Source organism: Poecilia reticulata, linkage group LG15 (genome assembly GCF_000633615.1).
Source record: "Poecilia reticulata strain Guanapo linkage group LG15, Guppy_female_1.0+MT, whole genome shotgun sequence".
NCBI lineage: Eukaryota > Metazoa > Chordata > Actinopteri > Cyprinodontiformes > Poeciliidae > Poecilia > Poecilia reticulata.
In genome coordinates, this window is record NC_024345.1 from 19,679,989 (window position 1) to 19,697,954 (window position 17,966).

The 17,966-nt window shown below is 37.4% G+C and overlaps 1 protein-coding gene across 20 annotated transcripts in view; it reads left to right on the forward strand.

Moving 5' to 3' along the window:
• LOC103477041 (neurexin-1a) overlaps positions 1 to 17,966 on the forward strand; it is a 265,070-nt gene that overhangs the window by 114,856 nt on the left and 132,248 nt on the right. For 17 of the 20 annotated variants that reach the window (XM_008429897.2, XM_008429906.2, XM_008429894.2 and 14 more), the window contains 6 exons: positions 2,946 to 3,149; positions 6,219 to 6,245; positions 11,693 to 11,815; positions 12,766 to 13,147; positions 14,911 to 15,101; positions 15,936 to 16,109. In XM_008429897.2, the coding sequence (XP_008428119.1) occupies positions 2,946 to 3,149; positions 6,219 to 6,245; positions 11,693 to 11,815; positions 12,766 to 13,147; positions 14,911 to 15,101; positions 15,936 to 16,109 (1,101 nt within the window). The other 3 variants (XM_008429900.2, XM_017308975.1, XM_017308977.1) reach the window with 3 other exon arrangements.

Sequence of the window (17,966 nt, forward strand, 5' to 3'; positions counted from 1 at the left end):
CAACTGTCTTGCTGTCACAGATGGGGGGCCTCATGGACACAATTCAACTTACCAATCCCATCATTCCAAAGAAATATATCTCCTAATTTTGGGCTTATTCAACAGCTAAGCAGACTGATCATAGAGTTTCGTAACTGAAGTAGGTCATTTTGTTGCTTTCTATGTGTCCAGATCTAGAAAGAAGCTCTTCTGTCTACAGAAACATTCTCAGCATATAGGGTGTTTTAATAGCTACCAAGTTCATTTCTTTGAACATGTATGCTGTGATTCTCAAAGAAGGCTACAGGGAAGACATAAATGTCTTAAATTATGTATGATATAGCTGAGCCATTTCTAGTTGTTTATCATGAGTGTAAAATATAGATTTTTCCAAAAGCCTCCAGCATTTTCTTCCTGCAATTTTCTGAATCAGACTGAGCCCAGTGCCCTGTTGCTGAGGGACATTGGAATCCTGTGACATGTAGCTGACAGCTCTCTCTTCTCAAAGAGTTGGCTCTCCTTGGGGGACAATGGAAGACAACTGGGTTCTTATTTGTGATTACCTGATCCTCCCTTGTTTGTCATACAGCCTTCTCTGAGAGAGCTCCCACTCCAGCAACTACTTCATCACACAATCGGAAAATTGTCCCACATTGTGGTTTTTACGGGAATGAAAATAAACATTTGGTTTAGTCCGCTGTGCTCCACATCCCCTGTGACAGCCTCCTGTTCGGGTTGGCACAAGCACAAGCTATAGCTCCAGTCCCCTCAATTTATTTTGATATTGAGCATGGGAATGGCATTAAAATGACTGGACTCGCACAATTGGAATTTTGACAGGTGCTCACTTTGCATTAGGTGGTATTCCCTCACAGGTCTTTCTCCATATTTTCATATCTTTATTCTGGAGCTTTCTCATTTAATGTATTTTAAACAATCTCTTATATGAATTTTAAGCGAGGAAATGTGTTGGATGAAATTGTTTTGCTGCAGCAGTGATTTGAATAGAATTACTTGCCTGCTTGTTTATTATACAGGAGTCTTTCCCTCCCTAACATTGAAGTAGGTATGTCTTTTCATAATGATGTGAGTCTATTCATCAAATTTAATGAAGCTGATTGCATGCAGCTGGAAATTAAGTTAAGCAGTAATGACAAGCTGCAGAGCCAATTTAGGGTATAGATGAGCTCATTTTCTGCATAATCAAGATATTTGATTATTTTACACTCTATTTGACTTTTCTTGCCTGTTTCCATTTTTTAATGAGAGCACTTTAGCAATTATGATGAGGTACACAATGACTTGCTGATTTGTTATTCTGGTACTCATTGTTCAGCAATATAGACATAAACAATTCCCTTCAATCCTATCCTAATCCTAATTTTCCTGCATATATTTTGCACCGTGTTCTGTTATTGTTGTGTAGCACCTTCCAACATTTTCCAAGCAGCTCTTTGCTTCAGCTGCCTGGCAGAAAACAAACAGTTTAGCAGTGAACTCTTGTTTGTCAAACGCCCTATCATCTGCAGCCTATCCCAGGAGGGCGTGGAGAAATTGGATTTGGGTGAGGAATGTGACATAGTCATCCCAAGGGATGGATGTCACACTGGCTCTGTGTGATGAGAAAGTGGGGATGAGGCTGGTGTGAGTGTACTGGTACCCTGTCGCCTCCACAGCTCACTGTCTCCCATTCCCTTTAGCACTCCTTTTATTTTCCCCAACTCTCCAGCAGTAATAGTTGTTACCTTGGTATAATTTATATATACTCATGCAATTATATCACATCCTTGAACTAGCATTTTGAAAATGCACATCTTGAGCATCTCTGACAGTAGCTTAAGGAAGCAATTCAAATACTTTAAAGTGAGGTTTTTATAAAAAGTTATGAGCTGTTATTTTCTTGCCTGTAAGAGCAAAGCAGATATTTGACTTCTTTGAAAATCTACAATCAAATTCATGGTTTATTCTCGTTTAATCCAGCGTAGATCTTCATTGGACAAATCTTTGCACAGAAGAGGAAAATGACTTACGAGGGACATGGAGACCAGAGGACCTTCTTGTGCTAAACCTGAACAGAGAACAAAAAAAAAACGTTTCTCGTTACAGTAACTACTATACTATTATCTACTAGAAACTTTTAAAGCAATACTGCCAGGTTTTCTTTCATTTCTTTATATGTACTATTTTTGCACTGATTCGTCTATGCCTCCTGCCTTTCCAGGCAAAATGATGTGTGTTTATACTGAAGGGGTTCATAACCTAAGTTGGCAAAGAAAATGCAGTTTATGGAGGGAGTCTGAGTAGCTGTCAGCTGCAGCATAACGTGCGATGGGAAACTAGACATGTGACAAGTCTTTACAAAGTGGTCTTGGGTATCATACTGTACCTGGAGACATTCCATTTTGCAATAACTCAGCATGTTTAAAACTGGCATTCTCGTTTTATACCTCATTGAGTTTTACAGCCAATGAGCGTAAAAATAGTGTCATGAAAATCTGCACTGCATTTAAACATGGGCAACTCTTGTTTCTTAAGTCCCATTAATCCTCCCTGAAAAAAAGAGTCCTACAAATGCATCATCAATTGGCCAAAATTTGTGTGACAGTCAGTCAAGGTTAGTGGATGTAAGTACTTCACCACCACTCTACGCGGGATCAACACTGATCAAAATAACTCGCAGTTTTTGTTGGGATTGAAAGCCTTTTACTGAATAAACACAGACAGCATCTGTCTGGGAGTTACATTCACATTCGCTGCTCGAAGACTTCGGCTCTCCCTCTGCCTCTTAAATTCATCGATTCATCGTTCCTCTGAGACTGGATTGAAGGTCGCCTCACTAAACCTTGTCAACAAATAGAACATCACTTTACACTGAGCTGACAGCCGTGGTCATTGGTTTTCCATAAAATTGCCGCAGTCTATTTTACCGTTCACTCATCATGTTTTCTTTCTTATTCCCTCTGCAGAGGCGACCATTCTCAGTTACGACGGCAGTAAGTTTATGAAAGTCCAGCTCCCGGTGGTGATGCACACCGAAGCCGAAGACGTGTCCCTTCGATTCCGCTCCCAACGGGCCTATGGCCTGCTAATAGCCACCACATCCCGGGACTCTGCCGACACTCTGCGTCTGGAGCTGGAGAGTGGTCGTGTCCGTCTTACCGTCAATTTAGGTAACACCTCGAATGCATACACACATTGCAGCAGCAAAGCAGACTCGAGCTTGATAGCACTCACAAATGCACGACAGTGTTCCTATTTACGTTACATGTTTTGAATAGACGGAGAGACTGTAGCGGCTTTCAAGGTCTAAAATCTGCGGCTCGAGGCTCACAGGCAGCTGAACACACGAAAACTACTCGTCAACAGGGAATGCTTGCTACCGTCTTTTTGTTAGATGAAGCAGATTCTTCTTTCCTAACACAAACTGATGTGTTCCCGTTGAATACAGTTTTGACTAAATATGATAACTGTCTGGGAAACAGTTGAGTATTATTCTGTTAAAATTAATTATTACATGAATGTGATCAGTTGGAGGGTGACATATTGGTGTCCTTTTTTTCTGAAAGCTCTGATGAATTGAAAGGTGTTGCTTTGTTCCTTTAAAGATATAAAAAAGTTATTTCAGTGCACCACATAAACATTGGCCTTGTTTACACCACTATTCATTTATTTGGGTTTGTCCTTCCAATGATTATTCTTTGAAGCAGTTTCTGGGTCCAGACATCTGATATGTTCAACATATCTCATTATCCGGCAGCTTTGATCCTATGTAAAGAGGAAAGATTCTGCATGAAGCAAAAATAGACACTTTCTCCTATGAGTTTGTGGCATTTATTTTTATTTTGTTGGCAAAGTACTGATCCCAGAGCTGTCTTTTGGAAGTTTGATGTGTTTCAGACACTACAGTGCCACCCAAGTCTTCTATTCTGTCTTTTTGCTGGCTAAACAGAAATGGGTTCCCTAAGTGGTGCCGTTTAGTCGTGCATGCAGAAGAGTCTTTATTCGCTGTCAACTTTAAAACAGCATGTGTCCAACTGCAAAAGGCAACAGCGCCACACACTGACAGGCCTGACAGGTTAGATCACCGCCACTGCAAAAAGGTGCCCTCGGATAAAAAAACAAAGGGCTGCGTCGTTTTGTTTTCATTTAAATTCTTTCTGACAAATATAAGAGTTTTGGACTTTATTTCCACAAGCCCTTGAAGGCTGTCTTCCTTGTCCCTCTCAAAGAAAAGCAGAGCATTCCCTGGAAGGGTAGGCTTGTGTTGTTCTCTGACTGTTTGTGACCACTTTTCTGCTGTGGTTGACAACACATGACAAGCAGGGCCAAATGGGAAGGCAGGGTTGGGGGGGGGGTTGATCTGGGTCACCTTTCTTAGAGCACAACACAGGCTCAGCTTTCACAAATAAAGAAGTCGAGAAAGAAACACAATTTTTGTAGCTGTTTTTTATCAGTGACAAATTTGTTAAAAGTGATAGCCACTAGAGCCTATTTGGTAGAATCTAAATTATTACTTGTCATGCAGTGACAAATATCACTGCACCAACTTTTCTTTTCTCCACATAAGTAAACATAGAGACAAATTCAAATATTTAACTTTATAAGATACAATTAACTAATTTCAATTTAGAACATATCAAAAGACACTAACACTACCAATTCACTTTTACTACCAAAACCTCAATCTAAACATCAATTTGCAATGCATTTTCTAGGAATGCTGTTTTTTTTTATCTGATACAATGTCAATATCTTAATTTAAATATATGTTGATACAGAAACAATTCAGATTGTTTTCAATTGAAATAAATTGTGCTTATTTGGGTCCTGTCAGCTATACCACCTCATGATCTTTATGCTTTTGATCCAAGGTTGAAAACTACAGAATAAGCTTCACAAAACAGTTTTATGTCAATTTTTACATTGTTTTAAACTGAATTGAATGTGAATCATTAGGAATCTTTGGGTGAAAGCAACAAAAATTATTATTTAGCTTCAGCATTAAACTTATTTTGTGTATCTTAACTTTGTTCAAACATTCACTTACGTCTCCAGGCTCATCCTAAAAAAATAGAATATTGTGAAAAATTGCACCTCCGAAAGTGAAACTCATATTATCTAGAATCATCATACATAGAGTGATATATTACAAGCCTTTGCTTTTTTTACAATACAAAATAGAAATATTTTCCTCCTTGTAATTATAAAATTATTTACTTACTGTCTGAGATGACTTGGAAGAAATATTGCACTTTTACCCAAGTATTCTGATTCTGAGACATACCGGTATCTGATCATTTGTGAAAAGTCAGGCCTAAAATATATATATATATATATATATATATATATATATATCAGTTATTATTACTGCAACAATCCAACATAATTTCTACTACTCTAATAGTTTGCAAAAAACACCAAACAATCGTCCATCCTCTACTTTAACATTTTCAGGATTAAACTATTTCTGAACATGGTGATGATGTGTTCACTTGCCAGCATTCACACTGCTTCCATGACAATCTCACATAATTCCCAAACATGAAAAAAAGTTTACCAATCTAGTAGAAACATCTGTTTCTGTGCAGTTTTTGAGATTATTTAAATTATAACTAGTATTAGATCTAGCAACTGATATTTAAACACTACAATTCACTGCTGAACAAAAGTATGTATGTTGTAGAAACAGCACGACAGCAAAGGTCTAAAGAAACCTTATTAAGCTAGTGTAGGTATTATCAATGTATTTCTTTTTTCCCTGTAGTGAAAAATTATACATGAGCCAGACAATGCAAACGGAAATCCAAAATGACACAAAACAAAACTATTATAATGTTTTTAAGTCACACTTATTGGTAGATGAAAGAAGCTGGGGGGAATTAATGAGAAAACCTTCCAGTTGGCCCTGTGTGACCCTGACTAACATCTGATGCTCTCATGATGACATCATCTTGTTGAACAAAAATGTTCAATTCTTATAAAATATCTAAATCTCTGCCTAACAGATCCAGTCCTCGACTTCTTCACTAATATGCAATAAATTGGGCTGCTCCGGTTCTCCAACACAGCAGCGCTTTTACCAGCTTGCTCCAGCTTGAGGCAACAACATGTGAGAGCATCAGAGGACGGACAGTGTCCGTGTGTTTGTCCCCAGAGGGGTGGACTGTATGCTTTAATGATGTCTGCAGCTGTAACGTTGAAAGATGAATTTATCTCTCATCTATTCTCCCCCCATCTAGATTGTATCAGGATTAACTGTACCTCCAGTAAGTTACAGTTCACCTTTCTTCTTCTTTTTCTACTCCTTCTGTAATATTCACTATTTTTTTGTCTGTTGCCTGGGTAATGTATTTTCTAAGTGAAAAATACCATGACACAATTTTAACTGGGGAGACTTAATCAGTTTAAATGAATGTATCATATTGTACCCCACACATGCTAGGGCTAAGGTTCTTTGTAGTTTCTTTTTTTATATATATAATTAGAAGTGTGGAGGAAATGGATGGAGGCTTGAATTAATGACAAACTGGAATATGGCAGTCAGCTGCTATTTTACACACCAAGCTGTGTCTAATTAATGAACCCATTCACTTATAAATCTAGAAAGGAATAAAACGCATGCTATGGAAGCGTAGGTATTTTAGACATGGATGATTTCCTTGCGCTATCCCCCAACCGCCACCTTTTTTATCTTTTTTTTTTTTTTCATTTCTTTCACAGTATTTCACGGCGGCTGTAAATTGATGAGGCCATTCAAAGCACAGAGGAAATACAGAGTGTGATTTTATTATTGCCATTAACCTGCCTCACAGAGCAGAAAGAAAGAGATGGAGAGGGAGGGGAAAGAATAGATCCTGTTGGGGCGTTCGTGGAGGAAGGCGTCTTTGTGTGTTTGTGTGTGCGCGCAAACAGAGAGGCTACATTGCAATATTTTGGGAAATAAATATCCCTGACATTTATTATTCAGAGCTGGTGATGAATTAATAATTCCTTCACTCGAGTCATAATACAAGAACTGTTTTTTTCACGTAATCCCTCTCAGGTGAGAGACTCACCGTAAAAACCAGATGAAAACATGCAGTTAAAGCCCTGTAACAAATACCACACTATGCCACATTGTGAATATAATGATAAACTCTTCTCTGATAACAGCCAAGTCGGAACTGTTGGCATAAGTGTTACAGCACTAGAAGGTCGTTGCCTGATCAGAAGAGGAGACTTAAACAACACAACACTTCCTCACACAATCGGATGATGTGACCTCTAGACAAGCTTCTTTAAAGGATCTCTTGTTAGCATCTTTCTAAATGCAAAGCAGCTTCGCCCATACATCCTCAATCGCTTCTGGTGTTTGTGTGCAGAAGACAAGCTTCAATTCTCTCATTCCACTTCCTTAAAAGGTCATCTTACTTTCCAGAGGATAAGGTTAAGGCAATACATGTTCACATTCATATTGTTAGCCTTCTGATCACCATATTATTACCCCTTTAATAGAATAAAATAGAATGGAAAAGCCTTTAATTTTCACACCTGGAGAATATTCAGATGTGCCAGCAGCAAATTAAAGATAGCTGGAAGCTTGTATATTTACACAAAGATAAACAATATAAAAATAAGAGACTGTCTAGTAGGGGCAAAATGCAACATGATAATATTGTGCGGTTACTAAAAATAGCAAACTGAATAAAAAAAATGTGCAACTGAGTTGGATAATTTCAAGAAAATATGTTCAAGATGTGCATATATATGTGTGCACAAACACAACATATTCATAAAAAGAAGACAAATTGTGCAAAAACAGGGATGTGCAAATATATCAAAAGATCTGGCTAAATAGTTGCAGTTCTCTTTCAGCTGGCAGCAATTGGAGCTTGCAATGTCCACCATGTCGTGACAACAAAAACATTGTCAGAAAGGCGGAAAGCTTCAGTGTTCAGCTGTTAAATCCAAGCTACACTGACATTAAAGAGTTGACACTTTAGTGCATGAAATATCGTCATTTCACCTTCACAGCATTCTATGTGTACCTTCCAGTTACTGCTAATGCAGTACTATCAGTAGAGATTGTCATTTTTTATTTGGGTGTCAGAAAATTTGAATTAAGTTTTTAATGGTAATTTCATTTTAAAATGGGTGTGTCACTTTGATGGTAATAGTTGACACTGCTAATCATTTTATTTCCAAAATGGAGAGTTAGAAGACGACTAACTGAGTTGGATGTTTTTTTTTTTTTTTTTTTTTTAACATTTGCACTGTGGAAATAAATTTAAATTCTTTTGATAAACCATTCTATAGAGAAGGTGAACTGCATGCTTTAGATGAATTCAAAAACAAAGAAGGAGTAACCCTTCCTTTAATAGTTTCTGACCTAATTGTGTCAAAGGAAAATGCTTAATTGAGGGTCTTGGAAAGAACTGTGTTAAGCCAGTGCATTTCCACTCATGAAGAATTAGCTTTTAACATTTTTTCTAGGTTGTTATTTTTGTCCTCTTTTTTTTTTTTTCTCAATGTTAATTAATGTGTCTTGTCAGGCACTGCAGCTCTGGTCAGCTTGCCGGATGAGAAATTTCAACACCAACTCAAAGAACACATCACTGTCAATTAGGGACCCAAGCTCCCTGGGGCAGCCCAGAACTGTCTGAAGAAAACACTGCCACTTCTGCTTAAACACTGTTAACAGACACTGACTGACAGTTAACTGAAAATATGACCTGAAAGTACCTTGTGACAGATTTTGGTGCTTTTATGTACAGCTGGCCCGGCCATATTCATTAAGAGTAATGGCACGGGTGCCATGATTTACGGTGTGACTAGGAAGGAGACAGAGAGGCGTCTTACTGGATTATCATCTCCCTAACATTATCATCATCTTGAGTAGCTGTTCCTGTTCTATAATTGATCTTAGTATTGTTAATAGAGCTCTAAGAGATTCTTTCGATGAACTTTACAAATATGTGGAAATGAAAAATAAAGGACTGATTTAGTCAGGGCATGAATGCAGGGGAGGTTTATGTTGATTTGCTTTCTAAAAGGCTTCATTTATTTTGTCGCAGTTCCAGATATTTTAATTTTTTGTTGTTGTTTTTTTTTAAAAGCAATTTGTAATTTTAGTCATTTTAAATGTTGAAATTTACTGTGTGGCTTGTCTTCTATAGACACTGAAAAAACTCCTTCATTCATCTCCTTACTCAGAAATGGGAACTCACAGCAGGACATGATAAAAAAAAAAAAAAGAAACATCTAACTTTCTGTTGTCCATTATTATAACAATTACAGGCAAAATCACTTTGCAGCCAAACTGAATGTAAATAACCCCTCTGTGAGCCTGTGTTTCTTAATCTAGCCTTCATTTACAAAAATATGACTGACATTTGTAACAGTTCTACAGCAGCAAATTGCGCTTGGTTTCAATTTTACCAGCATATACATAAATATCTCAGGAGATCTGATATATTTGAAAATAAAAACAAGGAGACGTGTGAGGGCATGTACGAAACTAAACTTGTAAGGCATGCAAATGTAGGTAAAAGCAATGTTGGCACAGTTACCTTGAAAAAGTTATCTGACTACTGCATCAGTCGCAGCTCTTTGCTTCACGCTAGCAGGTGGAACTCTCTTTTTAAGACTGACTTTACCGTGCCATGAAAATGATCCTTTAAATGTGTTGCATTTTTGAAGATAGATAAGAGTTTGACACCAGCGCAGAGTGTTTGTTGTTGACCTTTAACATCGGCATCTTTAGCTGAAAATAGCAACTGTAAATCTCTCTTTTCCCTGCATCGCTGCTTGTAATGATGAACAGTAATTATCCATGCCAAGCTGAATGCAGCTCTAACAGGAGGACAATGCAACCTATTTTCTGATTAATTCATTAGAATAAGTTTACAATTTCAGGACTCTCCTGGACTTTACATAAATCAATGCATTTTAAGGCCAATATGCTAAGCTAATTATTAAGTATTAAGAAAGGGACAAACTCGAAGGTAGACGTCAAAGAAAAATAATGTAATCTATCTTTAGTTGCAAATAATCATTTTTTCTGATGCCAAGATACATAAGTCTGCTACCTTTATTTGAATGAACTCTGAACTGAAATATTTTGACTCTATATTATTGACAGAATGCCAGAACCAACTGAGGTCCAATAATATTAGATATATAAATGATCATATAACACTCTGTTCTGTATCGAATGTTATGCAACCGATGGCCCTCTTTTCTCTTCTTACTTTTCTTCCTCCTTGAGGAGAACCAAGGACATGAATGATGGAAGGCAAAGATCAACCATGCTTTCAAGTTCAGCCCCATCCCATTATTTCATATCTCTTCTTCTTAATCCCTCACCAGTCGCCTGGTTCCAAGCCTGCCTCAATGTTTAGTGCTTACAAAGCAGCACTGTGCCTCTGCGATTGAGCGTGTCCTGGTACTGTGGTACCCTCACATTTGCATACACATTGCACTGAAGCTTTGAAGATTGCAGAAAGGCGGGAAATAAATAACCAAAAACAGGTTCAGGTGCATGAACTTGGCGCCCCTCTGGAGGCTCCCCACTGTGTGAAAGGGATCAGAGCCTGGGGAGTTATAATGCCATCGTCGTGGCACACCCACATTGCCCTGGTTTGCTACATTCACTCAGCATGAGAACTTCAGAGCTATACAGGGATTTAAAACTTGAACAACTTTATTTAAATTTGTGTTTGGCTTTAGAAAGGCCAATGTTGGAATTATTTGAAAAATGAAATGGAATTATCTTTTTCTTTTATAAAGATAAGATAGCAAAGATTTAGAGCATGTTCTCGGATATATATATTTTTCCAACTCTAAAGCTTTCCTGGAGGTCTTTGGCACAGTGATTGTGCGACACACACACTGCCTGCTTGCAATGCGACTCTCATTCAATATTAATATGATGTTTTTGGTATGCAGCTAAAGGAATGCTAAAAATAGTTTTATCATTTTCAACTAAATTTACATTTATTTAATGAAATCAAATGAGTGAAATTTCATTTATAGAAGAAAAAAATCACATTCTGTATTTCTTTTTTCACAGGATGATTGCATTATAGGGTTATTCTTATGTTTATATATATAGTTATAGTTATATATATAGTTTTTTGTCTTACCTCCTAGTTTACTGTCTCCACTGCAAGATCATTTCTTTTTAAAATAAGATTCTATTTGACATAGTGAAGGTTAGAGGAAGGTAATAGAATTGGCGGGTTAACAATATGGAAAGAGATTATTTGTAAAAGACTTTGCTAAATTGTAAAGTTCTGGAAGGTATTTGCTGCCACCATGTGGAACATGAAAAAACTTGAAATCTAATTTGAGTTGTGTTGGTTGGAAAACACAGAGATCAAGAATAATAATCAAAAATGTCTGAGTTTTATTGAGTAATATTAAATGATGATCCCCACTTCTTGATTTAAAGAAAAAAATAATGCTAAGAGAGACTTCAGAAATGTAGCTGCCTGTATAATGATGCAGCCAATGTAAGTCAGAGTGGTGACCATTTACTGTGGTTAATGGACCATTTACTATGTTTACTTCAATTGTTTCCTGTCTATGTTTCCTTCAATTATTCTGACTTCCTTTCCATCTCTTCTCTATATGATTCTCTTTTTGTGTACTACCATTCAATCTTTCTGCGTGTGTGGGAGTGCGTGCGCGTGTGTGCATGGGTGTTTTTAATCACTTTTGGACTATCCCACAGGTAAAGGCCCAGAGACAATTTTTGCGGGTCAGAACCTGAACGATAATGAGTGGCATACCGTGCGTGTGTTCAGGAGAGGCAAGAGTTTGAAACTGACGGTAGATGATCTACCGCCCGTGGAAGGTACTTCTTATCCTTTCTGTTATAATAAACTTTGACAGGTTCTCACCTTTTCTGGACTCTCGTGGTCTACCTAAACTAGAGCTACTACAATAGAACAATACAACAGCCATAATTCTGCAGAGAACTTTAAAAAGGCCACTTGCTTAGTTTTTATTTGTTCCTGGGTAAGTACAGTGCCTTGTAAAAGTATTCGTCATACATGGTTTTTAATGTAAAAACACTGAAAAGTGTGGGTTGCACGTGTATTTTCCCCACTACATTATGAAACCTCTAAATGCAATGCAGACGTGAGATAATTAAGCAATATAAATCAATCTGTGTGCAGATTAAATATAAATACAGTTGACATTCATATATCCAAAAATGCATACAAAACATGCCATGTGTTGACCAAGGAGTAGCCTACAGGCTAACGTTTGGTGAGATAATTCATTGACAGGATGGATTTGTCAAGTCTTTCCTGAATGGATGAAAGCCGCTGTTAAAGGAAAGTCATAAAAGAGCTTTATGTAGTTTTCGACAAGCCATATAGGGAAAATTAATACTTCAGATCACCCTCAATACACCATTCTTATTGTGAAACGCAGTAATGGCTGCACTATGAGTTGATGGGTGAATCTACATTAAAGAGTTACTCTGAAAAAGAGAGGTGTGAATACTTTTAGAAGGTACTGCTTATTTACTGAAAATCCCAAGTTCTTTTTTGGCAAAATGTTGCTGCCTTGAATAAAATATTTATTAACTTTGTTTAAAAAAATAGAGATAAATCAAAAATTCCCTGAAGGGATGCTCAGTTTTTTTTTTTTGTATAAAAAAGTGTGCTGACATGACATCACTGACATGACACAAAGTCCTGCTGTGGAGCCTTCATTTTCAAAGCTCTTTCCCTCTTGGCTTTCATTTACCCCATTAAATGACATCCTCTCTCCCTCCTTCCCTTTAAATCAAAGGTCAAATGGCAGGTGACCACACCCAGCTGGAATTTCATAACATTGAGACGGGCATTGTGACAGAGAAGCGCTTCATGTCCATGGTGCCCTCCAACTTCATTGGCCACCTCCAAAGCCTCTCCTTCAATGGCATGGCTTACATTGACCTCTGCAAAAATGGTGACATTGATTATTGCGAACTCAATGCCATGATTGGCTTCAAGAACATCATTGCTGATCCGGTTACCTTCAAGTCACGGTCCAGCTATGTGACCCTCACCACTCTGCAGGCCTACTACTCCATGCACCTTTTCTTTCAGTTTAAAACCACATCTCCTGATGGTCTCATCCTCTACAACAGCGGTGATGGAAATGACTTCATTGTGGTGGAACTGGTCAAAGGGTAGGTGCACCCATTCGTGCAAGTGGGAATTTGTATTCTTAAGGGCAAAGTTTACAATTTTTTTAGAAGAGGTTTTGCTGAAAGGTTGTAAGCCGATGTTAATTTGCCTACAGTAAATAACTCTCCTGGCTTCTTCAGTGAGTTTGAATCCAGATTAGTTTTGCCCTTGAAACCAAAGCTAACAGCCTGGCTGAGAGAAGCCAAGACCAAAGCGTCATATCAGTTCATGTAAATATTGTTTATTTTTAAACATTGTCATGTTTGAATTAGGTGGTAATTTATACAAAGTTGATGGTTGTTTACACAGGAAGTGGAGAGAGGAAGCTGTGAAATAAAAAAAAATGCTTTGAGTGGAATCTGCAAGTGTGGTGGAGACATTTTATGAGTGCTGGTTTCAAAACCTAAGAATGAGTAAGGAGTCAGCTGTGACCCAGCGGTTTTGATAAATACAGGAAGCAGAGTAAAAATGCTGGCAGGAAGAAGCATCTACCTTATCTTGAACACACAGAAACATACTTACACACTCTGGCCCCTCTTAAATAGTCCTTCACACTTAGACGGACACACACACGACTTACAGACTCCCTTACACACACAAAGCAATCATAGTGAACACTTCTTAGTGTCCAAGTCATTCTAATATTTATCTAACAGGAACAGGTCATCTCATCATATGCACTAACCAGTCGTTGTGATTTTGTCGTCATATTTGTTCTCACTGTTCAACCACTGAAACTGAGCCCTAGGATGAGCAGAGGAGATCATGTCATCAGTATTTAAATAACTTGGCTACAGAGAAAAATCTGTTGTCTGGCTTATTTCTTGCTTAAACGAATTTAGCTAGTAAAAGTGGTCATTCTAACCTTGGGGTGCATCTCCTTGTGTTCCCCATTTCCATTGTAAATAATCAGCAGCTGAACACACCCAGTCCAAACATGATGATTGATTAAATGTTCATAATATACTCTGTGTTATATATCTTTTATTATTTACTGGAATTCCCTAAAATAATTTTTTAAAAAAGTAAAAGTTTACTTTTACTATGACTTCTGTACATGAGGTTTATTTATTTAGGGAACTCTGTATAAACGGATCATGACTTTCATAATAACAGTGATTGCGCATATGGCAGTTTTTAATGCCAGTGAAAAAACTACATATGAACATTTTGTCTCTTATCATCTCTGTGCCGGAGTTTTTACCAGAAGGCCGCTGGCTGTTACCATGCTGTCTAATCTAAACAAAAATCTAAACAAAGTGATGAGAAATACACAACATAAAAGATAAACAGCTTCACAGAAGTGTATTTGTCCTTGCCGAAATAGCAAATTCTCTTATTTTTAGCAATTTCCCTTATTTCCCTTATTTTTTGACTATCCAGTGACATCAACAAATAAAGTCATGCAATTTAATTACACAGCTCAACCTGCCTGTAAAGTTAGCCTGGACTGATGTTACTTTAATGTCAGAAATAAGCCATTTTTAAGAGATCTTCACACACTCATACAGTTATCTTTGAATGTACACACACCTTCAATAGATTTTTCTGATTTTTGTTGTACATTTTTACTCAGTAATGTAAAACCTCAAACAGTTACAAAGCAATAATAATAATAATAATAATCACAATCATAATTTTATCGCTAAAAGAAATGTGAATGTGTCAAATTCCAGAACAGTTTGCCAATAATCCGGTAATATTAGGAATTTTTATTCTTCCAGTATGCTCATGTTTCTTTATGCTGTTCTGTATCTGTTTCCAGTTATCTTCACTATGTGTCTGACCTGGGGAACGGAGCCCACCTCATCAAAGGCAACTCAAATAAACCCCTAAGTGACAACCAGTGGCACAATGTCATCATCTCCAGGGACACCAACAATCTGCACACAGTCAAGATTGACACCAAGGTTACCACACAGACAACCTCAGGAGCCAAGAACCTTGACCTGAAGGGTTAGTTCAGAATTTATATACCCTAACCGGACATGTTAAAGGTGAATGTGTCCAAATGCTCATTAACACAAATGACAAATCAGCCAAATTACAGCAGGGACTTTGGTTTTTAGATGTGGTGAAAACAAGTTGCTGAAGTTCAACCAAAGCTTCACAATTGTGACGAAAGTGACTTTTAATGTGGCTTAGTCATTGGTTGCAAACCAAAATGGTGCTATTAAGGTGTAACTAATAAAGTGGTTGGGGAAAGTGTGTTAGTATAAAATGTGTTTTTTTTTTTTACCTGAGGAACCAGTGATTTAAAATGTGAAAAGCAAGTTTGTGATTGAAATGCATAACAGGTTGGAGAAACGCTGCAGGGGTGAAAGGCACAAAAAAGCTTTTGCTCATTACTGGGTCTCAGGTAGCCTTGAGAAAGAATCCATCTGGTCTTTTGTCACAGCTAACAATGTGGAAATGTTGCAGTGAGCTCACAGTGCTCAGACTAACAGCCTTGGATAACATTTATTTGAAAAGAGTTACTTATTGTTGGCATGAAAGCTGCTGTTATTGAAAGCAAATTGTTTTGGGTAATTCTACCTGGAAGGATATTCAGAATGATGAGGCAAGATAAAGCAGTTGCGGAATATATGGCTTACATAACATTGAACAGTTACTTCATAAAAATGTGAAAGTTTTTTTTTTTTTGCGAAGATTGACAATTAGTAAGCTTGTCTTTTATCTGGCTATGAAAAGCACAATAGCTTGCTGCAAAAAATATTGACAGGGAAAGTTCTGCATTCTAATTTATTTCCACCAGGGGTCAGCATTGTTCCATTTCTGATTTCTTTACAGGAAACCTTTACATTGGTGGGGTGGCTAAGGAGATGTATAAGGACCTGCCCAAACTGGTGCATGCCAAGGAGGGTTTCCAGGGTTGCCTGGCGTCGGTGGACCTGAATGGACGCCTCCCAGACTTGATGTCAGATGCTCTGGACTGTGTGGGACAGATAGAGAGAGGATGTGAAGGTGAGAGGTCACAAATGATCAGCCAAATCCTGATTTTAGTTTATTGTCTTTGTAGAGTTTTTAACCTTTATTGGTTGAGTATGAATAGATGAAACAATGCTTATTTTTCCACTTAAAACGAATAACACGAGAGCAAATTCCTTTAATTCATCTAGAATAGTTTATTAATGTTCTCCCAAAATATCATCAGGTGTAACACTATATAATGCTGCATAATCCTGCAAGTCGCTTACATATCTTCAAGCAGCACTCATTCTGAAGCACAGCCACAAAGAAAGCCACACTGGTAACTTGTGGCATGTAATTTAACATCCCTAAAGCATGTTAGTATTCTGTTTGAATGAATCAACCTCCGACACTCTTCCAGAGGCGATCATTTCTGTTTCACTTGGTTTTAATCTGATTATTCTTCTCACCGTATTTGTACTGCCACTGTTACTTCCCATTTCATCCCTATTCTGTTGTACACTGTGCATGCTTGCTGGATCTGAGATATTTGGCCTGAAGCGATCCTTTTGAATAATGGATGAAGCCTTTGTTGCATGTATGAATATCATTTTCCCAGTCTAATGTGTGCACCATATCCAGAGACAATATTTGATTTTCTTTCTACGACTTCAGTCGGTTAGTTTACTTTCTCTTTTCACCCACTCGTTACCGCTAAGTACTTCTGATCTTTTATCATGTTCCAGCGTGACAATCGTAATCCCATTCAGGTCTTGTGAAGGCGTGTCAAACTAGCCATTATCAATTTGAACCACACTGAATCAATGATTGCTTGAAGTAGAGTCAAAACATTTTTTTGTAAATGTGATGGTGAAATTACGATGGAATGCACTGTTGCTAAATGTTTATGACAAAGCTAGACACTGGGGAATATGCGTTACATGGGAAAAGTAGTAGTTACTTATTTCGACTTTATAATAGCATCTGGAGAGAAGCCGTTCTCGTATTTTAGTAATGTTTTACTCTCTTGCTCTTTTTCCGGACAAATATACTTTGTGCATCCTGCCTCATAATCTATATTTCCACTCTCTTTTTCCAAACTTTGTGCTTCTTACTAACTGCTTGTATATTTTGCCTTTTCTTTTCTTATTATTTTGCCAACAAAAGTTGCTTTGACGAAAGCTGACTTGCAAGGTAGAAAGCTTTGTCTGTCTAATAATGGCATTTGATATCCTCCCCTCTTCCCCCAAATGCATCTGAAATAACAGCCCCCCACACCCCACTACACACACACACATGCAGAAATACCAACACCAGCACCTTCCCACAGTTTTTTACCAACCAAATATCTCACAAGAGGACTGCCTTGTGTACCATTCACTCACTGGCATCAAGAATGGCATCAGTCTCATTGAAATACAAGAACCTTGTATAAAATTCTATGGGACTGATGTTTTGTTTTGCAGTCCTATTCCAAGTATCTGAACATTTAACTGTATATGTAAGAGTTTTTTTTTTTTTACATTCATTTATTTATTTGCTTATGTATTTGCATGCCTCACGTTACTTTGAACCACGCAGTTTTATATTGCATGGATAAAACATAAAAAATTGTTGGTTATAAATTGCAAAATTGTTACTTTTACAGAGTAGATTAAGCATATTATTGGCAACCATCCATTCTAAACTTTCTAGCATTCAAAGTATATAAATAATAACCCACTAAGATGCTTTTTGATTTTAGATGATCTTCGGAGTGCTAAAATCTATTTACCATACATTAAAATCAAATCTATGTTTGACACATTCCCTATCCACCACTAATTGAAATATTATTATTTAAGGAATGTGAAATTATCTGAGGACTAATACAGAATCTGTTTGGATTTACAGTAGATATATATATATATA